Here is a 25,604-nt window from a genome sequence, read left to right on the forward strand (position 1 = left end):
TTGCTGGGCTGGTAGAAAATGCACTAGTGTTGACAGGTTTTTTATTCCCAGTTTTATCTGAAAAGAAACGGATTTGACTAACCCTCTTTCTGTTATACTGTGTGCTCAATGACGGGGGTTTGTCTAATAGGAAAACAGGATTCAACTGTATTCAATCTTCAGTCAAAGTATAAGTTAACTTCAGGTAGCTAACTACAGCTTAGATGAGTGTGAGCGAAGCTAGGAGCTAAGTAGCAAGCAGAAAACCAGCTGTTAATCAGTGAACAAGCATAAACGGTGAGTGGCACGTTTTCTTTTTCATCCTCTTTCAGACATTAACGCGAATCATTCAGCACAGTCTGACCTCTAAAGAGGCTACGGACAGACAGAAAGACGCTACGATAACGTTAGCTTTATAAACAGCTTTACAGCTGATATTGATGGGTCCGGCAACACCGATGCGACGGCGCATGCGTCGAGCTCATACAGCAAAGCCCCGGGTCGGTGCGCGTATCGCTTTAAGGAAGTCACGTGACCGATACAGGAACTGTTTCGAACTGACACTGACGCGCCAAACTGTGTTTATAAGGAAGTACATATGTCAACGGGATGCATCTGCCAAAAGAATCTGATCTTTTGTGGTTCATCGTCAAATTCATCAAGAATTATGGAGCAGCCTCGAGCCAAAAGAAAGGTTTCCGCCGTGTGGGACCATTTTCATCTCATATCGGAGCCTCATTCTGTGCCTGCCCATTCTGGGTGTTTTCTACAGCTGGAGAAGTTGTATCAAAAAAGCGTAACTGACTCAATTTCAAAATGTAGGAAACACTTATTTTTAGGAATGAAAATTTATTTAAAAAAAAAAAAAAACCCACAAGCATCCTCATTCACAACACGTTCACTTAGATTTTCATGTTATGATACATGTTCACAATATTTATTGACTGGATCTAAAAATATCAAATATATATTAAATGAAGATATGACATAATACAATATAAAATCCAATGACTTAAATTATATTATTTTATATACTAGGTAATCAACTCTGTCAGTTGAGTCTTAAGGTCCAGCAGATGTCATTATTCAGTGGCACAGTATGGACACAGTATCTTTTTTTTGGCCCATTTTGAAGCCATACTAAGTTATAACTGGTTTTGGCCTATTTTGAAGCCTTACTATACCATGACCATTTTTATGACATTTTGTGGCCAAAAAAGTTTTTGACTTTTTTTAGCCGATTTTGATGCCTTACTATACTATGACATTTTGAGGCCAAAAATTTTTTTTGACTTTTTTGTCCAATTTTGACGCCTTACTATACTATGACCATTTTTATGACATTTTGAGGTCAAAAATTTTTTTGACTTTTTTTGACTGATTTTGACGGCTCACTATAGTATGACATTTTTTATGACATTTTGAGGTCAAAAAAAATTTTGACTTTTTTTTTTACTTATTTTGACGCCTTACTATACTATGACGTTTTTTTATGACATTTTGAGGCCAAATCGTCAAAATCGGACAAAGAAAGTCAAAAAATTTTTTGACCTCAAAATGTCATAAAAAACGTCATAGTATAGTAAGGCGTCAAAATATGACAAAAAAAGTCAAAAAAATTTTTGACCTCAAAATGTCATAAAAAACGTCATAGTATAGTAAGGCGTCAAAATCGGACAAAGTCAAAAAAAATTTTGACCTCAAAATGTCAAAAAACGTGATACTATACTAAGGTGTCAAAATCGGTCAAAACAAGTCAAAATTTTTTTTGACCTCAAAATGTCATCGAAAACGTCATAGTATAGTATGTCGTTTTTTTCGGACAAAAAAAGTCAAAAAAATTTTTGACCTCAAAATGTCATAAAAAACGTCATAGTATAGTATGTCGTTTTTTTCGGACAAAAGTCAAAAATTTTTTTTACCTCAAAATGTCATAAAAAACGTCATAGTATAGTATGTCGTTTTTTTCGGACAAAAAAAGTCAAAAAATTTTTTTACCTCAAAATGTCATAAAAAACGTCATAGTATAGTAAGGCGTCAAAATCGGACAAAAAAAGTCAAAAAATTTTTTGACCTCAAAATGTCATAAAAAACGTCATAGTATAGTAAGGCGTCAAAATCGGACAAAGAAAGTCAAAAAATTTTTTGACCTCAAAATGTCATAAAAAACGTCATAGTATAGTAAGGCGTCAAAATATGACAAAAAAAGTCAAAAAAATTTTTGACCTCAAAATGTCATAAAAAACGTCATAGTATAGTAAGGCGTCAAAATCGGACAAAGTCAAAAAAAATTTTGACCTCAAAATGTCAAAAAACGTGATACTATACTAAGGTGTCAAAATCGGTCAAAACAAGTCAAAATTTTTTTTGACCTCAAAATGTCATCGAAAACGTCATAGTATAGTATGTCGTTTTTTTCGGACAAAAAAAGTCAAAAAAATTTTTGACCTCAAAATGTCATAAAAAACGTCATAGTATAGTATGTCGTTTTTTTCGGACAAAAGTCAAAAATTTTTTTTACCTCAAAATGTCATAAAAAACGTCATAGTATAGTATGTCGTTTTTTCGGACAAAAAAAGTCAAAAATTTTTTTTACCTCAAAATGTCATAAAAAACGTCATAGTATAGTAAGGCGTCAAAATCGGACAAAAAAAGTCAAAATTTTTTTTGACCTCAAAATGTCATAAAAACGTCATAGTATAGTATGTCGTTTTTTCGGACAAAAAAAGTCAAAATTTTTTTTGACCTCAAAATGTCATAAAAAACGTCATAGTATAGTATGTCGTTTTTTTCGGACAAAAAAAGTCAAAAAAATTTTTAACCTCAAAATGTCATAAAAAACGTCATAATATAGTATGTCATTTTTTTCGGACAAAAAAAGTCAAAAATTTTTTTGACCTCAAAATGTCATAAAAAACGTCATAGTATAGTAAGGCGTCAAAATCGGACAAAAAAAGTCAAAAATTTTTTGGACCTCAAAATGTCATAAAAACGTCATAGTATAGTATGTCGTTTTTTCGGACAAAAAAAGTCAAAAAATTTTTTTACCTCAAAATGTCATTAAAAACGTCATAGTATAGTAAGGCGTCAAAATCGGACAAAAAAAGTCAAAAATTTTTTGGACCTCAAAATGTCATAAAAAACGTCATAGTATAGTATGTCGTTGTTTTCGGACAAAAAAAGTCAAAATTTTTTGACCTCAAAATGTCATAAAAAACGTCATAGTATAGTAGGTCGTTTTTTTCGGACAAAAAAAGTCAAAATTTTTTTTGACCTCAAAATATCATAAAAAACATCATAGTATAGTATGTCGTTTTTTCGGACAAAAAAAGTCAAAAAATTTTTTGACCTCAAAATGTCATAAAAAACGTCATAGTATAGTAAGGCGTCAAAATCGGACAAAAAAAGTCAAAAATTTTTTGGACCTCAAAATGTCAAAAAACGTCATAGTATAGTAAGGCGTCAAAATCGGTCAAAAAAAGTCAAAAAAATTTTTGACCTCAAAATGTCATAAAAAACGTCATAGTATAGTAAGGCGTCAAAATCGGACAAAAAAAGTCAAAAATTTTTTTGACCTCAAAATGTCATAAAAACGTCATAGTATAGTATGTCGTTTTTTTCGGACAAAAAAAGTCAAAAAATTGTTTGACCTCAAAATGTCATAAAAAAACGTCATAGTATAAGTATGTCGTTTTTTTCGGACAAAAAAAGTCAAAATTTTTTTTGACCTCAAAGTGTCATAAAAAACGTCATAGTATAGTAAGGCGTCAAAATCGGACAAAAAAGGTCAAAAAATTTTTTGACCTCAAAATGTCATAAAAAACGTCATAGTATAGTATGTTGTTTTTTTCGGACAAAAAAAGTCAAAAAAAATTTTGACCTCAAAATGTCATAAAAAACGTCATAGTATAGTAAGGCGTCAAAATCGGACAAAAAAAGTCACAAATTTTTTTGACCTCAAAATGTCATAAAAAACGTCATAGTATAGTATGTCGTTTTTTCGGACAAAAAAAGTCAAAATTTTTTTTGACCTCAAAATGTCATCAAAAACGTCATAGTATAGTAAGGCATCAAAATCGGACAAAAAAAGTCAAAAAAATTTTTGACCTCAAAATGTCATAAAAAACGTCATAGTATAGTAAGGCGTCAAAATCAGACAAAAAAAGTCAATTTTTTTTTACCTCAAAATGTCATAAAAAACGTCATAGTATAGTATGTTGTTTTTTTCGGACAAAAAAAGTCAAAAAATTTTTTGACTTCAAAATGTCATAAAAAACGTCATAGTATAGTATGTCGTTTTTTTCGGACAAAAAAAGTCAAAAATTTTTTTGACCTCAAAATGTCATAAAAAACATCATAGTATAGTATGTCGTTTTTTCGGACAAAAAAAGTCAAAATTTTTTTTGACCTCAAAATGTCATAAAAAACGTCATAGTATAGTAAGGCGTCAAAATCGGACAAAAAAAGTCAAAATTTTTTTTGACCTCAAAATGTCATAAAAAACGTCATAGTATAGTAAGGCGTCAAAATCGGACAAAAAAAGTCAAAAATTTTTTTGACCTCAAAATGTCATAAAAAACGTCATAGTATAGTATGTCGTTTTTTTCGGACAAAAAAAGCTCAAAATTTTTTTGACCTCAAAATGTCATAAAAAAAGTCATAGTATAGTATGTCGTTTTTTTCGGACAAAAGTCAAAATTTTTTTTTACCTCAAAATGTCATAAAAAACGTCATAGTATAGTATGTCGTTTTTTTCGGACAAAAAAAGTCAAAAAATTTTTTGACCTCAAAATGTCATAATAAACGTCATAGTATAGTATGTCGTTTTTTTCGGACAAAAAAAGTCACAATTTTTTTTTACCTCAAAATGTCATAAAAAACGTCAAAGTATAGTAAGGCGTCAAAATCGGACAAAAAAAGTCAAAAATTTTTTTTTACCTCAAAATGTCATCAAAAACGTCATAGTATAGTAAGGCGTCAAAATCGGACAAAAAAAGTCAAAAAATTTTTTGACCTCAAAATGTCATAAAAAACGTCATAGTATAGTATGTCGTTTTTTTCGGACAAAAAAAGTCAAAATTTTTTTTGACCTCAAAATGTCATAAAAAACATCATAGTATAGTAAGGCGTCAAAATCGGACAAAAAAAGTCAAAAATTTTTTTGACCTCAAAATGTCATAAAAAACGTCATAGTATAGTAAGGCGTCAAAATCGGACAAAAAAAGTCAAAAATTTTTTGGACCTCAAAATGTCATAAAAAACGTCATAGTATAGTAAGGCGTCAAAATCGGACAAAAAAAGTCAAAATTTTTTTTGACCTCAAAATGTCATAAAAAACATCATAGTATAGTATGTCGTTTTTTCGGACAAAAAAAGTCAAAAAATTTTTTGACCTCAAAATGTCATAAAAAACGTCATAGTATAGTAAGGCGTCAAAATCGGACAAAAAAAGTCAAAATTTTTTTTGACCTCAAAATGTCATAAAAAACGTCATAGTATAGTAAGGCGTCAAAATCGGACAAAAAAAGTCAAAAATTTTTTGGACCTCAAAATGTCATAAAAAACGTCATAGTATAGTAAGGCGTCAAAATCGGTCAAAAAAAGTCAAAAAATTTTTTGACCTCAAAATGTCATAAAAAACGTCATAGTATAGTAAGGCGTCAAAATCGGACAAAAAAAGTCAAAAAATTTTTTGACCTCAAAATGTCATAAAAAACGTCATAGTATAGTATGTCGTTTTTTTCGGACAAAAAAAGTCAAAAAATTTTTTGACCTCAAAATGTCATAAAAAAACGTCATAGTATAGTATGTCGTTTTTTTCGGACAAAAGTCAAAATTTTTTTTTACCTCAAAATGTCATAAAAAACGTCATAGTATAGTATGTCGTTTTTTTCGGACAAAAAAAGTCAAAATTTTTTTTGACCTCAAAATGTCATAAAAAACGTCATAGTATAGTAAGGCGTCCAAATCGGACAAAAAAAGTCAAAAATTTTTTTGACCTCAAAATGTCATAAAAAACGTCATAGTATAGTATGTCGTTTTTTTCGGACAAAAAAAGTCAAAATTTTTTTTGACCTCAAAGTGTCATAAAAAACGTCATAGTATAGTAAGGCGTCAAAATCGGACAAAAAAAGTCAAAAAAATTTTTGACCTCAAAATGTCATAAAAAACGTCATAGTATAGTAAGGCGTCAAAATCGGACAAAAAAAGTCACAAATTTTTTTGACCTCAAAATGTCATCAAAAACGTCATAGTATAGTATGTCGTTTTTTTCGGACAAAAAAAGTCAAAATTTTTTTTGACCTCAAAATGTCATCAAAAACGTCATAGTATAGTATGTCGTTTTTTTCGGACAAAAGTCAAAAATTTTTTTTACCTCAAAATGTCATAAAAAACGTCATAGTATAGTATGTCGTTTTTTTCGGAAAAAAAAAGTCAAAAATTTTTTTGACCTCAAAATATCATCAAAAACGTCATAGTATAGTATGTCGTTTTTTTCGGACAAAAAAAGTCAAAAATTTTTTTGACCTCAAAATGTCATCAAAAACGTTATAGTATAGTATGTCGTTTTTTTCGGACAAAAAAAGTCAAAAATTTTTTTGACCTCAAAATGTCATAAAAAACGTCATAGTATAGTAAGGCATCAAAATCGGACAAAAAAAGTCAAAAAAATTTTTGACCTCAAAATGTCATAAAAAACGTCATAGTATAGTAAGGCGTCAAAATCAGACAAAAAAAGTCAATTTTTTTTTACCTCAAAATGTCATAAAAAACGTCATAGTATAGTATGTCGTTTTTTTCGGACAAAAAAAGTCAAAATTTTTTTTGACCTCAAAGTGTCATAAAAAACGTCATAGTATAGTAAGGCGTCAAAATCGGACAAAAAAAGTCAAAAAATTTTTTGACCTCAAAATGTCATAAAAAACGTCATAGTATAGTAAGGCGTCAAAATCGGACAAAAAAAGTCAAAAAATTTTTTGACCTCAAAATGTCATAAAAAACGTCATAGTATAGTATGTCGTTTTTTTCGGACAAAAAAAGTCAAAATTTTTTTTGACCTCAAAATGTCATCAAAAACGTCATAGTATAGTAAGGCATCAAAATCGGACAAAAAAAGTCAAAAAAATTTTTGACCTCAAAATGTCATAAAAAACGTCATAGTATAGTAAGGCATCAAAATCGGACAAAAAAAGTCAAAATTTTTTTTGACCTCAAAATGTCATAAAAAACGTCATAGTATAGTAAGGCGTCAAAATCGGACAAAAAAAGTCAAAAAATTTTTTGACCTCAAAATGTCATAAAAAACGTCATAGTATAGTATGTCGTTTTTTTCGGACAAAAAAAGTCAAAAAATTTTTTGACCTCAAAATGTCATCAAAAACGTCATAGTATAGTATGTCGTTTTTTTCGGACAAAAAAAGTCAAAAATTTTTTTGACCTCAAAATGTCATAAAAAACGTCATAGTATAGTAAGGCATCAAAATCGGACAAAAAAAGTCAAAAAAATTTTTGACCTCAAAATGTCATAAAAAACGTCATAGTATAGTAAGGCGTCAAAATCAGACAAAAAAAGTCAAAAAAATTTTTGACCTCAAAATGTCATAAAAAACATCATAGTATAGTATGTCGTTTTTTTCGGACAAAAAAATCAAAAAATTTTTTGACCTCAAAATGTCATAAAAAATGTCATAGTATAGTAAGGCGTCAAAATCGGACAAAAAAAGTCAAAAAATTTTTTGACCTCAAAATGTCATAAAAAACGTCATAGTATAGTATGTCGTTTTTTTCGGACAAAAAAAGTCAAAAAATTGTTTGACCTCAAAATGTCATAAAAAACGTCATAGTATAGTATGTCGTTTTTTTCGGACAAAAAAAGTCAAAATTTTTTTTGACCTCAAAATGTCATAAAAAACGTCATAGTATAGTAAGGCGTCAAAATCGGACAAAAAAAGTCAAAAAATTTTTTGACCTCAAAATGTCATAAAAAACGTCATAGTATAGTATGTCGTTTTTTTCGGACAAAAAAAGTCAAAAAATTTTTTGACCTCAAAATGTCATAAAAAACGTCATAGTATAGTATGTCGTTTTTTTCGGACAAAAAAAGTCAAAAAATTTTTTGACCTCAAAATGTCATAAAAAACGTCATAGTATAGTAAGGCGTCAAAATCGGACAAAAAAAGTCAAAAAAATTTTTTGACCTCAAAAAGTCATAAAAAACGTCATAGTATAGTATGTCGTTTTTTTCGGACAAAAAAAGTCAAAATTTTTTTTGACCTCAAAATGTCATAAAAAACGTCATAGTATAGTAAGGCGTCAAAATCGGACAAAAAAAGTCAAAATTTTTTTTGACCTCAAAATGTCATAAAAAACGTCATAGTATAGTATGTCGTTTTTTTTGGACAAAAAAAGTCAAAAATTTTTTTGACCTCAAAATGTCATAAAAAACGTCATAGTATAGTAAGGCATCAAAATCGGACAAAAAAAGTCAAAATTTTTTTGACCTCAAAATGTCATAAAAAACGTCATAGTATAGTTAGTCGTCAAAATCGGACAAAAAAAGTCAAAAAATTTTTTGACCTCAAAATGTCATCAAAAACGTCATAGTATAGTATGTCGTTTTTTTCGGACAAAAAAAGTCAAAAAATTTTTTGACCTCAAAATGTCATCAAAAACGTCATAGTATAGTATGTCGTTTTTTTCGGACAAAAAAAGTCAAAAATTTTTTTGACCTCAAAATGTCATAAAAAACGTCATAGTATAGTAAGGCATCAAAATCGGACAAAAAAAGTCAAAAAAATTTTTGACCTCAAAATGTCATAAAAAACGTCATAGTATAGTAAGGCGTCAAAATCAGACAAAAAAAGTCAAAAAAATTTTTGACCTCAAAATGTCATAAAAAACATCATAGTATAGTATGTCGTTTTTTTCGGACAAAAAAATCAAAAAATTTTTTGACCTCAAAATGTCATAAAAAATGTCAGTATAGTAAGGCGTCAAAATCGGACAAAAAAAGTCAAAAAATTTTTTGACCTCAAAATGTCATAAAAAACGTCATAGTATAGTATGTCGTTTTTTTCGGACAAAAAAAGTCAAAAAATTGTTTGACCTCAAAATGTCATAAAAAACGTCATAGTATAGTATGTCGTTTTTTTCGGACAAAAAAGTCAAAATTTTTTTTGACCTCAAAATGTCATAAAAAACGTCATAGTATAGTAAGGCGTCAAAATCGGACAAAAAAAGTCAAAAAATTTTTTGACCTCAAAATGTCATAAAAAACGTCATAGTATAGTATGTCGTTTTTTTCGGACAAAAAAAGTCAAAAAATTTTTTGACCTCAAAATGTCATAAAAAACGTCATAGTATAGTAAGGCGTCAAAATCGGACAAAAAAAGTCAAAAAAATTTTTTGACCTCAAAATGTCATAAAAAACGTCATAGTATAGTATGTCGTTTTTTTCGGACAAAAAAAGTCAAAATTTTTTTTGACCTCAAAATGTCATAAAAAACGTCATAGTATAGTAAGGCGTCAAAATCGGACAAAAAAAGTCAAAATTTTTTTTGACCTCAAAATGTCATAAAAAACGTCATAGTATAGTATGTCGTTTTTTTTGGACAAAAAAAGTCAAAAATTTTTTTGACCTCAAAATGTCATAAAAAACGTCATAGTATAGTATGTCGTTTTTTTCGGACAAAAAAAGTCACAATTTTTTTTGACCTCAAAATATCATAAAAAACGTCATAGTATAGTATGTCGTTTTTTTCGGACAAAAAAAGTCAAAAATTTTTTTTACCTCAAAATGTCATAAAAAACGTTATAGTATAGTAAGGCGTCAAAATCGGACAAAAAAAGTCAAAAAATTTTTTGACCTCAAAATGTCATAAAAAACGTCATAGTATAGTATGTCATTTTTTTCGGACAAAAAAAGTCAAAAAATTTTTTGACTTCAAAATGTCATAAAAAACGTCATAGTATAGTATGTCGTTTTTTTCGGACAAAGAAAGTCAAAAAATTTTTTGACCTCAAAATGTCATCAAAAACGTCATAGTATAGTATGTCGTTTTTTTCGGACAAAAAAACTCAAAAATTTTTTTTACCTCAAAATGTCATAAAAAACGTTATAGTATAGTAAGGCGTCAAAATCGGACAAAAAAAGTCAAAATTTTTTTTGACCTCAAAATGTCATAAAAAACGTCATAGTATAGTATGTCGTTTTTTTCGGACAAAAAAAGTCAAAATTTTTTTTGACCTCAAAATGTCATCAAAAACGTCATAGTATAGTATGTCGTTTTTTTCGGACAAAAAAAGTCAAAAAAAATTTTGACCTCAAAATGTCATAAAAAACGTCATAGTATAGTAAGGCGTCAAAATCGGACAAAAAAAGTCAAAATTTTTTTTGACCTCAAAATGTCATAAAAAAACGTCATAGTATAGTATGTCGTTTTTTTCGGACAAAAAAAGTCAAAATTTTTTTTGACCTTAAAATGTCATAAAAAACGTCATAGTATAGTATGTCGTTTTTTTCGGACAAAGAAAGTCAAAAAAATTTTTGACCTCAAAATGTCATAAAAAACGCCATAGTATAGTAAGGCGTCAAAATCGGACAAAAAAAGTCAAAAATTTTTTTGACCTCAAAATGTCATAAAAAACGTCATAGTATAGTATGTCGTTTTTTTCGGACAAAAAAAGTCAAAAATTTTTTTGACCTCAAAATGTCATAAAAAACGTCATAGTATAGTAAGGCGTCAAAATCGGACAAAAAAAGTCAAAATTTTTTTGACCTCAAAATGTCATAAAAAACGTCATAGTATAGTATGTCGTTTTTTTCGGACAAAAAAAGTCAAAATTTTTTTTGACCTCAAAATGTCATAAAAAACGTCATAGTATAGTATGTCGTTTTTTTCGGACAAAAAAAGTCAAAATTTTTTTTGACCTCAAAATATCATAAAAAACGTCATAGTATAGTATGTCGTTTTTTTCGGACAAAAAAAGTCAAAAATTTTTTTGACCTCAAAATGTCATAAAAAACGTCATAGTATAGTAAGGCGTCAAAATCGGACAAAAAAAGTCAAAAAATTTTTTGACCTCAAAATGTCATAAAAAACGTCATAGTATAGTAAGGCGTCAAAATCGGACAAAAAAAGTCAAAAAAATTTTTTGACCTCAAAATGTCATAAAAAACGTCATAGTATAGTATGTCGTTTTTTTCGGACAAAAAAAGTCAAAAAATTTTTTGACCTCAAAATGTCATCAAAAACGTCATAGTATAGTATGTCGTTTTTTTCGGACAAAAAAAGTCAACATTTTTTTTGACCTCAAAATGTCATAAAAAACGTCATAGTATAGTAAGGCGTCAAAATCGGACAAAAAAAGTCAAAATCTTTTTTGACCTCAAAATGTCTTAAAAAATATCATAGTATAGTATGTCGTTTTTTTCGGACAAAAAAACTCAAAATTTTTTTTGACCTCAAAATGTCATAAAAAACGTCATAGTATAGTATGTCGTTTTTTTCGGACAAAAAAAGTCACAATTTTTTTTGACCTCAAAATGTCATAAAAAACGTCATAGTATAGTATGTCGTTTTTTTCGGACAAAAAAAGTCAAAAATTTTTTTTACCTCAAAATGTCATAAAAAACGTTATAGTATAGTAAGGCGTCAAAATCGGACAAAAAAAGTCAAAACATTTTTTGACCTCAAAATGTCATAAAAAACGTCATAGTATAGTATGTCATTTTTTTCGGACAAAAAAAGTCAAAAAATTTTTTGACTTCAAAATGTCATAAAAAACGTCATAGTATAGTATGTCGTTTTTTTCGGACAAAGAAAGTCAAAATTTTTTTTGACCTCAAAATGTCATCAAAAACGTCATAGTATGGTATGTCGTTTTTTTCGGACAAAAAAACTCAAAAATTTTTTTTACCTCAAAATGTCATAAAAAACGTTATAGTATAGTAAGGCGTCAAAATCGGACAAAAAAAGTCAAAAAAATTTTTTGACCTCAAAATGTCATAAAAAACGTCATAGTATAGTATGTCGTTTTTTTCGGACAAAAAAAGTCAAAAATTTTTTTGACCTCAAAATTTCATCAAAAACGTCATAGTATAGTATGTCGTTTTTTTCGGACAAAAAAAGTAAAAAAAATTTTTGACCTCAAAATGTCATAAAAAACGTCATAGTATAGTAAGGCGTCAAAATCAGACAAAAAAAGTCAAAAAAATTTTTGACCTCAAAATGTCATAAAAAACATCATAGTATAGTATGTCGTTTTTTTCGGACAAAGAAAGTCAAAATTTTTTTTGACCTCAAAATGTCATAAAAAACGTCATAGTATAGTATGTTGTTTTTTTCGGACAAAAAAAGTCACAATTTTTTTTGACCTCAAAATGTCATAAAAAACGTCATAGTATAGTATGTCGTTTTTTTCGGACAAAAAAAGTCAAAAAATTTTTTTACCTCAAAATGTCATAAAAAATGTCATAGTATAGTATGTCGTTTTTTTCGGACAAAAAAACTCAAATTTTTTTTTGACCTCAAAATGTCATAAAAAACGTCATAGTATAGTATGTCGTTTTTTTCGGACAAAAAAAGTCACAATTTTTTTTGACCTCAAAATGTCATAAAAAACGTCATAGTATAGTATGTCGTTTTTTTCGGACAAAAAAAGTCAAAAATTTTTTTTACCTCAAAATGTCATAAAAAACGTTATAGTATAGTAAGGCGTCAAAATCGGACAAAAAAAGTCAAAAAATTTTTTGACCTCAAAATGTCATAAAAAACGTCATGGTATAGTATGTCGTTTTTTTCGGACAAAAAAAGTCAAAAAAAATTTTGACCTCAAAATGTCATAAAAAACGTCATAGTATAGTATGTCGTTTTTTTCGGACAAAAAAAGTCACAATTTTTTTTGACCTCAAAATATCATAAAAAACGTCATAGTATAGTATGTCGTTTTTTTCGGACAAAAAAAGTCAAAAAATTTTTTTACCTCAAAATGTCATAAAAAACGTTATAGTATAGTATGTCATTTTTTTCGGACAAAAAAAGTCAAAATTTTTTTTGACCTCAAAATGTCATAAAAAACGTCATAGTATAGTAAGGCGTCAAAATCGGACAAAAAAAGTCAAAATCTTTTTTGACCTCAAAATGTCATAAAAAACGTCATAGTATAGTAAGGCGTCAAAATCGGACAAAAAAAGTCAAAATCTTTTTTGACCTCAAAATGTCATAAAAAATGTCATAGTATAGTAAGGCGTCAAAATCGGACAAAAAAAGTCAAAAAATTTTTTGACCTCAAAATGTCATAAAAAACATCATAGTATAGTATGTCGTTTTTTTCGGACAAAAAAAGTCAAAAAAAATTTTGACCTCAAAATGTCATAAAAAACGTCATAGTATAGTATGTCGTTTTTTTCGGACAAAAAAAGTCAAAATTTTTTTTGACCTCAAAATATCATAAAAAACGTCATAGTATAGTATGTCGTTTTTTTCGGACAAAAAAAGTCAAAAAATTTTTTTACCTCAAAATGTCATAAAAAACGTTATAGTATAGTAAGGCGTCAAAATCGGACAAAAAAAGTCAAAAATTTTTTTGACCTCAAAATGTCATAAAAAACGTCATAGTATAGTATGTCATTTTTTTCGGACAAAAAAAGTCAAAAAATTTTTTGACTTCAAAATGTCATAAAAAACGTCATAGTATAGTATGTCGTTTTTTTCGGACAAAGAAAGTCAAAAATTTTTTTGACCTCAAAATGTCATCAAAAACGTCATAGTATAGTATGTCGTTTTTTTCGGACAAAAAAACTCAAAAATTTTTTTTACCTCAAAATGTCATAAAAAAACGTCATAGTATAGTATGTCGTTTTTTTCGGACAAAAAAAGTCAAAAAATTTTTTGACCTCAAAATGTCATAAAAAACGTCATAGTATAGTATGTCGTTTTTTTCGGACAAAAAAAGTCAAAAAAAATTTTGACCTCAAAATGTCATAAAAAACGTCATAGTATAGTATGTCGTTTTTTTCGGACAAAAAAAGTCAAAATTTTTTTTGACCTCAAAATATCATAAAAAACGTCATAGTATAGTATGTCGTTTTTTTCGGACAAAAAAAGTCAAAAATTTTTTTTACCTCAAAATGTCATAAAAAACGTTATAGTATAGTAAGGCGTCAAAATCGGACAAAAAAAGTCAAAAATTTTTTTGACCTCAAAATGTCATAAAAAACGTCATAGTATAGTATGTCGTTTTTTTCGGACAAAAAAAGTCAAAAAATTTTTTGACTTCAAAATGTCATAAAAAACGTCATAGCATAGTATGTCGTTTTTTTCGGACAAAGAAAGTCAAAATTTTTTTTGACCTCAAAATGTCATCAAAAACGTCATAGTATAGTATGTCGTTTTTTTCGGACAAAAAAACTCAAAAATTTTTTTTACCTCAAAATGTCATAAAAAACGTTATAGTATAGTAAGGCGTCAAAATCGGACAAAAAAAGTCAAAACTTTTTTTGACCTCAAAATGTCATAAAAAACGTCATAGTATAGTATGTCGTTTTTTTCGGACAAAAAAAGTCAAAATTTTTTTTGACCTCAAAATTTCATGAAAAACGTCATAGTATAGTATGTCGTTTTTTTTCGGACAAAAAAAGTCAAAAAATTTTTTGACCTCAAAATGTCATAAAAAACGTCATAGTATAGTAAGGCGTCAAAATCGGACAAAAAAAGTCAAAATCTTTTTTGACCTCAAAATGTCATAAAAAACGTCATAGTATAGTAAGGCGTCAAAATCGGACAAAAAAAGTCAAAAAAATTTTTTGACCTCAAAATGTCATAAAAAACGTCATAGTATAGTATGTCGTTTTTTTCGGACAAAAAAAGTCAAAAAATTTTTTGACCTCAAAATGTCATAAAAAACGTCATAGTATAGTAAGGCGTCAAAATCGGACAAAAAAAGTCAAAAAAATTTTTGACCTCAAAATGTCATCAAAAACGTCATAGTATAGTATGTCGTTTTTTTTTCGGACAAAAAAGTCAAAATTTTTTTTGACCTCAAAATGTCATAAAAAACGTCATAGTATAGTATGTCGTTTTTTTCGGACAAAAAAAGTCAAAATTTTTTTTGACCTCAAAATGTCATAAAAAACGTCATAGTATAGTAAGGCGTCAAAATCGGACAAAAAAGTCAAAAAAAATTTTTGACCTCAAAATGTCATAAAAAACGTCATAGTATAGTATGTCGTTTTTTTCGGACAAAAAAAGTCAAAAAATTTTTTGACCTCAAAATGTCATAAAAAACGTCATAGTATAGTAAGGCGTCAAAATCGGACAAAAAAAGTCAAAAAATTTTTTGACCTCAAAATGTCATAAAAAACGTCATAGTATAGTATGTCGTTTTTTTCGGACAAAAAAAGTCAAAATTTTTTTTGACCTCAAAATGTCATAAAAAACGTCATAGTATAGTATGTCGTTTTTTTCGGACAAAAAAAGTCAAAAATTTTTTAACCTCAAAATGTCATAAAAAACGTCATAGTATAGTAAGGCGTCAAAATCGGACAAAAAAAGTCAAAAAAATTTTTGACCTCAAAATGTCATAAAAACGTCATAGTATAGTATGTCGTTTTTTTCGGACAAAAAAAGTCAAAATTTTTTTTGACCTCAAAATGTCATAAAAAACGTCAAAGTATAGTAAGGCGTCAAAATCGGACAAAAAAAGTCAAAAATTTTTTTGACCTCAAAATGTCATAAAAAACGTCTTAGTATAGTATGTCGTTTTTTTCGGACAAAAAAAGTCTAAAAAAATTTTTGACCTCAAAATGTCATAAAAAACGTCATAGTATAGTAAGGCGTCAAAATCGGACAAAAAAAGTCAAATTTTTTGACCTCAAAATGTCATAAAAAACGTCATAGTATAGTAAGGCGTCAAAATCGGACAAAAAAAGTCAAAATTTTTTTTGACCTCAAAATGTCTTAAAAAACGTCATAGTATAGTATGTCGTTTTTTTCGGACAAAAAAAGTCAAAATTTTTTTTGACCTCAAAATGTCATAAAAAACGTCATAGTATAGTATGTCGTTTTTTTCGGACAAAGAAAGTCAAAAATTTTTTTGACCTCAAAATGTCATAAAAAACGTCATAGTATAGTAAGGCGTCAAAATCGGACAAAAAAAGTCAAAAATTTTTTTGACCTCAAAATGTCATAAAAAACGTCATAGTATAGTATGTCGTTTTTTTCGGACAAAAAAAGTCAAAAAATTTTTTGACCTCAAAATGTCATAAAAAACGTCATAGTATAGTATGTCGTTTTTTTCAGACAAAAAAAGTCAAAAAAAATTTTGACCTCAAAATGTCATAAAAAACGTCATAGTATAGTATGTCGTTTTTTTCGGACAAAAAAAGTCACAATTTTTTTTGACCTCAAAATGTCATAAAAAACGTCATAGTATAGTATGTCGTTTTTTTCGGACAAAAAAAGTCAAAAATTTTTTTGACCTCAAAATGTCATAAAAAACGTTATAGTATAGTAAGGCGTCAAAATCGGACAAAAAAAGTCAAAAAATTTTTTGACCTCAAAATGTCATAAAAAACGTCATAGTATAGTATGTCATTTTTTTCGGACAAAAAAAGTCAAAAAATTTTTTGACTTCAAAATGTCATAAAAAACGTCATAGTATAGTATGTCGTTTTTTTCGGACAAAGAAAGTCAAAATTTTTTTTGACCTCAAAATGTCATCAAAAACGTCATAGTATAGTATGTCGTTTTTTTCGGACAAAAAAAGTCAAAAAATTTTTTGACCTCAAAATGTCATAAAAAACGTCATAGTATAGTAAGGCGTCAAAATCGGACAAAAAAAGTCAAAAAATTTTTTGACCTCAAAATGTCATCAAAAACGTCATAGTATAGTATGTCGTTTTTTTTCGGACAAAAAAAGTCAAAAATTTTTTTGACCTCAAAATGTCATAAAAAACGTCATAGTATAGTATGTCGTTTTTTTCGGACAAAAAAAGTCAAAATTTTTTTTGACCTCAAAATGTCATAAAAAACGTCATAGTATAGTAAGGCGTCAAAATCGGACAAAAAAAGTCAAAATCTTTTTTGACCTCAAAATGTCATAAAAAACGTCATAGTATAGTAAGGCGTCAAAATCGGACAAAAAAAGTCAAAATCTTTTTTGACCTCAAAATGTCATAAAAAATGTCATAGTATAGTAAGGCGTCAAAATCGGACAAAAAAAGTCAAAAAATTTTTTGACCTCAAAATGTCATAAAAAACGTCATAGTATAGTAAGGCGTCAAAATCGGACAAAAAAAGTCAAAATTTTTTTTGACCTCAAAATGTCATAAAAAACGTCATAGTATAGTATGTCGTTTTTTTCGGACAAAGAAAGTCAAAAAAATTTTTGACCTCAAAATGTCATAAAAAACGCCATAGTATAGTAAGGCGTCAAAATCGGACAAAAAAAGTCAAAAATTTTTTTGACCTCAAAATGTCATAAAAAACGTCATAGTATAGTATGTCGTTTTTTTCGGACAAAAAAAGTCAAAAATTTTTTTGACCTCAAAATGTCATAAAAAACGTCATAGTATAGTATGTCGTTTTTTTCGGACAAAAAAAGTCACAATTTTTTTTGACCTCAAAATATCATAAAAAACGTCATAGTATAGTATGTCGTTTTTTTCGGACAAAAAAAGTCAAAAAAAATTTTGACCTCAAAATGTCATAAAAAACGTCATAGTATAGTATGTCGTTTTTTTCGGACAAAAAAAGTCACAATTTTTTTTTACCTCAAAATATCATAAAAAAACGTCATAGTATAGTATGTCGTTTTTTTCGGACAAAAAAAGTCAAAAATTTTTTTTACCTCAAAATGTCATAAAAAACGTCATAGTATAGTATGTCGTTTTTTTCGGACAAAAAAAGTCAAAATTTTTTTTGACCTCAAAATGTCATAAAAAACGTCATAGTATAGTAAGGCGTCAAAATCGGACAAAAAAAGTCAAAATCTTTTTTGACCTCAAAATGTCATAAAAAACGTCATAGTATAGTAAGGCGTCAAAATCGGACAAAAAAAGTCAAAATCTTTTTTGACCTCAAAATGTCATAAAAAATGTCATAGTATAGTAAGGCGTCAAAATCGGACAAAAAAAGTCAAAAAATTTTTTGACCTCAAAATGTCATAAAAAACGTCATAGTATAGTAAGGCGTCAAAATCGGACAAAAAAAGTCAAAATTTTTTTTGACCTCAAAATGTCATAAAAAACGTCATAGTATAGTATGTCGTTTTTTTCGGACAAAGAAAGTCAAAAAAATTTTTGACCTCAAAATGTCATAAAAAACGCCATAGTATAGTAAGGCGTCAAAATCGGACAAAAAAAGTCAAAAATTTTTTTGACCTCAAAATGTCATAAAAAACGTCATAGTATAGTATGTCGTTTTTTTCGGACAAAAAAAGTCAAAAATTTTTTTGACCTCAAAATGTCATAAAAAACGTCATAGTATATTATGTCGTTTTTTTCGGACAAAAAAAGTCACAATTTTTTTTTACCTCAAAATATCATAAAAAAACGTCATAGTATAGTATGTCGTTTTTTTCGGACAAAAAAAGTCAAAAATTTTTTTTACCTCAAAATGTCATAAAAAACGTTATAGTATAGTAAGGCGTCAAAATCGGACAAAAAAAGTCAAAAATTTTTTTGACCTCAAAATGTCATAAAAAACGTCATAGTATAGTATGTCGTTTTTTTCGGACAAAAAAAGTCAAAAAAAATTTTTGACCTCAAAATGTCATAAAAAACGTCATAGTATAGTAAGGCGTCAAAATCGGACAAAAAAAAGTCAAAAAATTTTTTGACCTCAAAATGTCACAAAAAACGTCATAGTATAGTAAGGCGTCAAAATCGGACAAAAAAAGTCAAAATCTTTTTTGACCTCAAAATGTCATAAAAAACGTCATAGTATAGTAAGGCGTCAAAATCGGACAAAAAAAAGTCAAAAAAAATTTTTGACGCCTTACTGTACTGTGACATTTTAAGGTAAAAAAAAATTTGGACTTTGACCGATTTTGACACCTTACTATAGTATGACGTTTTTTATGATATTTTGAGGTCAAAAATTTTTTTGACTTTTTTCGGCCGATTTTCACGCCTTACTATACTATGATGTTTTTTATGATATTTTGAGGTCAAAAAAATTTTTGACTTTTTTTGACCGATTTTGACGCCTTACTATACTATGACGTTTTTTATGACATTTTGAGGTCAAAAATTTTTTTGACTTTTTTTGTCCGAAAAAAACGACCTACTATACTATGACGTTTTTTATGACATTTTGATGTCAAAAAAATTTTTGACTTTTTTTGTCCGATTTTGACGCCTTACTATACTATGACGTTTTTTATGACATTTTGATGTAAAAAAATGTTTTGACTCTTTTCCACCGATTTTGACGCCTTACTGTACTATGACGTTTTTTATGACATTTTGAGGCCATTCTACAGTATGACTTTTTTACTATTTAAGAAAATCATTACACATAATTTTGAAAAACTTTTTATTTTTCAGTTTCTACACTTTTTCATTCATACATGCATGGAAAACATGCAAAGTAAAAAGTAACATAACAAATGTAAGCAACAAAATGAACCAGAGCCAATTGTTTTCACTTCAAAATTAACAGTTTCAAGTCATTATATTAGGTTTACTGCAGCATTCCATTATATCACTCAGTAATTAGCTTTAGAAAAATCATCTTCTATGCTTTTTCAGGTGTCAAACAAGCTTGCTCCAGGCTAAGAGTTTCTCCAGCAGCAGAAAATGTGCGTTCTGAGGGTGTGGATATTGCTCGCATACTGAGATAACCTGCTGGCAAATCAGAAAGCATTGGCAGACAGCCCTCCATGCCTATACATATTTTACATCGTGCACTGTTAGCATCAGTGCTGCTAAAATGGATCCACGCTCTAGATCTTTTCCGCATTTTACACGGATTACGGTCGGAAGAATGCGCGCGACGCGACAGCTTCGCCTGAGCTAACAAACGTAGCTGACAGCATCGCCACAGCGGGAGCTCCGCCTGGATCTCACTTGAACGCACCACAGAGCAGAGTTTGCTCTGCTTTGAGCTGCATTACCATGACGTGTAATTGTATTTTTTAGTGCTGTGTAGACAGTTAAATTAAGCGATATAACTGTAGACAGTGAGCTGAATTACTAAATTGCACTTCTAAACTGCGTGCAGGTAAAACTCTGAAGAGCCTTCTCCAGCTGTTTTGGGATCACAGGTCTTTTTAAAATGGATGTCAGCATTGCTGTGTCACTGATTCGAGGCCAGATGGGCACCGTGGTTGAACGGGCCGTGAATGGAGCGGTGGAGACGGTTCTGGCGGAGATGCTCAAAGTGGTTGGAGTCAAATTTGAGGAACTGAAAGCCCAGGTGGCGCTGATGAAGAGGGACATCACGGCACTGCAGAGGGAGAAAGCCCTAAAAGAGAAGGAGAATGACAATATTAGAGCCAAGCTGCGTTACACCGAGCTGAAACTGAAGTACTACAGGCAGGGGGTGGAGGAGGAGCTGCAGCAGAGAGCCTCTGCTTCCACTCTGGTCCGCATCCACCCGTCCACCTTCTCCCAAACACAGAGAGGTGATGCAAGCCTTTCTCCTACTGAGACTTCGCCATCATACTCAGTTCAGACCAGGACCGCTGAGGGAGCACCGACGAGGAGCAGTCAAGGTAACAGCCTCTGAAATGACTGACCTCTACTTCCCTTCTGCTCCACTGAGTCTTACTTCTTTCTATGTTTGTACTCCCAGAATTAATCTCTTCACAAAGCACAACCTCGCGTACCATTAGAGTGCGCTGTCATTCAGATGTGGGATTTGCGAGCTCCGACTCATCTGACCTGCTGCTGCCTGTCTCACTCTCTGTGGACGCACCTTCAGAGTCTCTGGACAGCAGCACAGGTACAGAGCTAACGGGTTCAGGGGTGTGATGATTAATGTGTGCTGCATGCTTCACTACTTTTGTTTTTTCCCAGCACTTCTTTTATTTTCTTCTCCTGCCGTCCTCGTTAAATGAGATTTGAATAGTCTGGTCGTAGCCTAATGCAGGACGAAGGCAGAAATACATTTGAAATTAAATTAAATTAAATTTCCAAAGAGCTTACTACGGTAGCGTGGCGAGAAGAAAAACCATTAACCGGCAGCCAACCAGTCCATCCATCCATCTGGGCTAAAAGCCAGCGTGTGGATGCATTTTGGTTTTCAGGGCAGGAGTTTTAAACAAATCGACAGGACGTACGTTGTCTGCAAACTTTGCCACACTAAGCTAAAGTACTGTGGCAACATGAGGGCTCCACGGTCGAACCCCAGTCTGAGCTCTTCTGTGCGGAGTTTGCATGAGTTTTCATGCTTCCTGTGCCTGCGTGGGTTTTCTCCGGTTCTCCGGCTTCCTCCTACAATCCCAAAAAACATGCACATTAGGTTAACTGGCTACTTTACATTGTCCCTAGGTGAGTGTGTGCGTGTGTAGTTATCTGTCTTTGCGTGTCGGCCCTGCTACTGACTGGCGACCAGTCCAGGGTGTACCCCGCCTCTCGCCGTCGTCAGCTGGGATAGGCTCCAGCTCCGCCACGACCCTGACGGATCAAGCGGTATAGAAAACGGATGGATGGATGGATGAGGGCTCACATGTCGCGCTTCCATCCAGAGAGGCTGTGTGGGCTAAAAGAGAAGTTGAGTAATTCAGCAGCTGACTTGTTGTAATGGTGCATGGGAGTGAGGTGTATGTGCATTCACAAAGTATCAGTGCATATTGCACCGATAAAGGAGACTGAGCAAATGCCGTGTTTATGCAGTTCTGTTCTGTCTCACAGAGCGAGACACTGCAGAGAGCGTGGGCGCTGTTGTGGCCCCTCCTCCCATCCAGGCCCCGAGTCTGGATCCAGGGTCCCCAGATGTTTCCACACAGGCTGATAGCTCCACACTGCCCTCCTCTGCTGCACAGGTGACCACACACATGCACACCTCACTGGAGTAGACATCCCCCTTGAGGCAAATTTGTGATAATGTGTAATATAAATAAAATGTGACATGACCTGATTAAATCAAATCAACAGAGAACATACTGTACTGAAACAAAAAACACTAAAAGGTCACCTGAACAGTAAAATATAAAACTGATGCTTTGATGCCTCTCATCACAGTCCTGGTTGTCTGTCACCTGTTGTGATGCAGGTGAAGCAGGAGCAGCTGCAGCAGCAGGAGGAGGTGATCTGTATCAAGGAGGAGCCAGAGGAAGAGCAGGAGGTGATGGCCACCTTACTGTTGGACTGCCAGGTGAAGCAGGGTCATCTTTCAGAGTCAGAGGTGAGGCTAGAGCCGATTGTTTTTGATTTTATCAGCAGTAAAACGGCAGTCTGTGGTATCAGTAGCCTCTGAAAATAAGAGACAGTGTCTTTATTCAAGCTTTCCACAGTCAAACAGGGAAAAATATTTCTTCTCCCAGCTCTGCAGCCACAGGACAGAATGAGCTCTGATTTAGCAAAGAAAGGTATCCTGGAAAACTGAACTAACTGAATTAAAAACACTTCATGTCAAGATAACTCACCATAAGAATGCACTGAATATGACAGACTGTACAGAACAGTCTGTGCATGAGAGTGATACCTTTTGATTGTTCCTCCAGGCTCAGAGTTCAGTGACAGAGTGGTCAGATCTTCCAGCAAGCCAGAGAAATCACACTGCAACTCTCAGCTCAGCCGGGCCAAGCACCTGTGAGTGTGTGTGTGTGTGTGTGAGTGTGGGCAGATGTCCTGCACAATGATCTGGATTTATACTGCGTGGCAAAGGTCGAGAGCGAGGGAACATGCATTTGCAGTGTTTATGCAGAGATATGGTTCCCCTGCTTACTTAATATGTTTGTCAGCTTGTCATCTGTGTGTAATTTCATTTGTCAAAAAAGCCCTACATTTTTTTCTGTGTGTGTGTGCGCTCTCAGACTTGACGGTTCAGCCACCAGCCTCCCTGCCAGCGATGGGGAACTTACCGTCCGGCATCCCACCTCGTCAGGCAGTGCGGCCGTGGGCTAAAGACCTTAGCCTTTATGAGGAATACAAACTGCGCAGGAATGAACTCCGCCGGCGAAGTCTCAACAGACGCAGAGAGCTGGAGAAAACGTTGCCTCAGCCGCTGCTGGCTGACCTGGTAAGTCAAGCATACAGTGTTCAGGACTCCCTCCTTATGGAAATATTCTAAGTGCCTTCTTTCATTGATCTATATTTAATGTAAAATATGATGTTCATGTTGTGTTATAGGTGCGAGAGCGTCGAGAAAAGACCAGACTGAGGGTGGCCAGATGGAGGGCCAAAAGGAAACTCCAGGCCTGTCTGAACCAGGCTCAGGTCAGTAATGACTTTGTCTTTTTTTTTTTTTATCACAGCAAGGAGGACATATTGTGGAGTAAGACAGTGATTTTGTCCCTGACTCAAAGAAGTGTCCTATTTTAGTAGAAATTTCTCTGTAGGACATTTTCAGGTCTCATTCTGGTTGGACATATATGAAAATTATAAATTCTTTGTGAGATGTTATTATGGACTCACTCAACTTTAGCTGAGTGACTGCACTTAACTTCGTAAGTGATACCTTCACTAACACCACAGCAGCAGATCCTACTTAAGGTTTCATGGTTAATACATTACCTAATTGCACAGCGTGCACTACATGGCTCAGTTTTGAATAATTAACAGGTGAGCTGCTGCCCACAGACCTCGTTGTTACTCACTAATTAGGACTCTGTAGAAGTCTGAGTTACATTAAAGTATCATGTACACAGAGGGAACCTTCTGTCATCCCTATAATTTTCGTCTTGCTCATTTTAGGCTCAGAGTGGAGCTGCAGGTCTTTCTCAAACTGCCTTTCCCATCAGCAGCCAGCATCAGGAGCTCAGAGCATCATGTGGTAAGATTCAGCACCATTCACCAATTCACCATGTATCACACAGACAGAATACAGGAGCAATTAAACAATGTCAATGCCAAGAGAATAGTTTTAATTTTTTTTTTTTACCATCGCCTCTAATTTCTTGAATTTTCCAGGGAGGGAACTCTGTAAAGGCCTGTTTGATGGGAGGGCTTCGAACATTACTGGTGTATACAAGCCTTAAACTGCTTCAGAAAATAATATAAACTATATGTAGTTATTGTCTGGTGTTTGTCAGGTCAAACGGACACACTACTATTTTGGGAGCGATAGTAGATTCTTTTTTTGGATTAAACCTGCTAAACCTTGTAACTAGACACTTATTAAGACAGTGTGTAATTAAAGGGTATGGAAACTAAGTTAGTTTGTTGATTTAATGAAAAATGATGGGTGTACCTCCAACGTTGCCACTTATCACTTGCTTTGTTTTTACCCAGTAAATTTTCGTCATGTGTTTCAGCTTCCACCTCCACGCCTCAGCAGAGACAGAGCTCCACACTGCCTCAGTCCAGCAGCTTCCTCAGCAACATGTCAGCAGCAAACGGCATGTCCACCTCTCTCCCCTTCATAACCTCCTCCTCCTCCTCGCTGCTCCTGAGAGGTCCCAGCGTGACTTCACATCAGCGTACTGTGACATCAACGTCGTCCTCCTCCTACCCCCAGGTCAGCCTATCACAGCAGAGTATTTCTCTGACGGACGCAGATATCTTACAGTGAGATTTCAGAATTGTGAATTTGCACCGAGAGTTTAAGAATGTATTTGTCGAATGTGTCACAGCCTTGATGTTCATGAGGGCTCAGAACTAATCTGCAGAATGTTGTTGGCTTTAGAGTTTTGTTGATCAAAACTATGGCGAAAAATATCAGTTTACAACCTGTCTGAAGTTAAAGTAAACATAATCCGTGAAAACAAGAACTATGATAAAATGTATTTCGTTTTTGTTAAAAACTAAATAACGTGAAAAAGTAAGATAAGTAAGATAAATGATAACGTTAAGAAGCACATTGTATTCTGTGTCTGTCAGTAATCTTACCTGTTGTTCATGGAAGGAACACATTATCACCTACATTCATCCACAATCCACTGAGTATTAGATAAGAAGCAGCGACAAAACAGCCAGGAAACACATCCAGCCTAGCAGCTGTGCATCTATAAAAAGATAATGATAATGTAACTTCATCAATTTTCTTTCAGTCGTATTTTTCGTGTTGACGTCAGAAGCATTAAGTAAGTTCCAGCATTAATGTCGGCCATCGAGCGTCTGTAACTTCCTCTAGATGTTCGCTAAAGTATATCAGTATATTATTATGTTTCAGCGTCTCCTCTGGAGTTAAACCCAGACAATGAACAGTTTTAAAAACAGAGCCTTACACGCTAAAACTTAGGTCACTTCTTTACTGAGCATAGCATCAGTTACAGGTAACATCAGAAGACCAAAACAGTCACTGTAGACTCATACATAAAATGTAAATTATTCAAATACAAACATTTCAACAACATTCAGAATGTTATACAAACCTGTTCTTCTATAAACATAAATGATTGTAATTTGGCACTTTGGATTTAAATGTATATAAGTATGTGTGTGTGTATGTAGAAATCTTCAGTAAGGTTGTGTTATCTCTCCTGTACATGTTCAAGGTTGATGTACTTTACAACTA

The 25,604-nt window shown here is 31.9% G+C and overlaps 1 protein-coding gene across 4 annotated transcripts; it reads left to right on the plus strand.

Annotated features, from left to right (window-relative positions):
* Positions 1 to 25,532, plus strand: si:ch211-67e16.4. 4 transcript variants are annotated; one of them, XM_041057246.1, is made up of 10 exons: positions 1 to 276; positions 20,205 to 20,697; positions 20,778 to 20,927; positions 21,821 to 21,969; positions 22,200 to 22,331; positions 22,651 to 22,738; positions 22,963 to 23,168; positions 23,279 to 23,365; positions 23,843 to 23,921; positions 24,403 to 25,532. In XM_041057246.1, exons 2-10 carry the CDS (start codon positions 20,259 to 20,261, stop codon positions 24,657 to 24,659), a joined length of 1,587 nt encoding a protein of 528 aa, XP_040913180.1. In that variant the 5' UTR covers positions 1 to 276; positions 20,205 to 20,258; the 3' UTR covers positions 24,660 to 25,532. The 4 variants fall into 4 exon arrangements, with proteins under 4 accessions (XP_040913180.1, XP_040913178.1, XP_040913179.1 ...); XM_041057244.1 differs by having other exon boundaries at positions 23,848 to 23,921; XM_041057245.1 differs by having other exon boundaries at positions 21,839 to 21,969; positions 23,848 to 23,921.
* The last annotated feature ends 72 nt before the right edge of the window (positions 25,533 to 25,604 follow it).

The sequence above is a fragment of the Toxotes jaculatrix genome, chromosome 15, assembly GCF_017976425.1.
Source record: "Toxotes jaculatrix isolate fToxJac2 chromosome 15, fToxJac2.pri, whole genome shotgun sequence".
Lineage (NCBI taxonomy): Eukaryota > Metazoa > Chordata > Actinopteri > Toxotidae > Toxotes > Toxotes jaculatrix.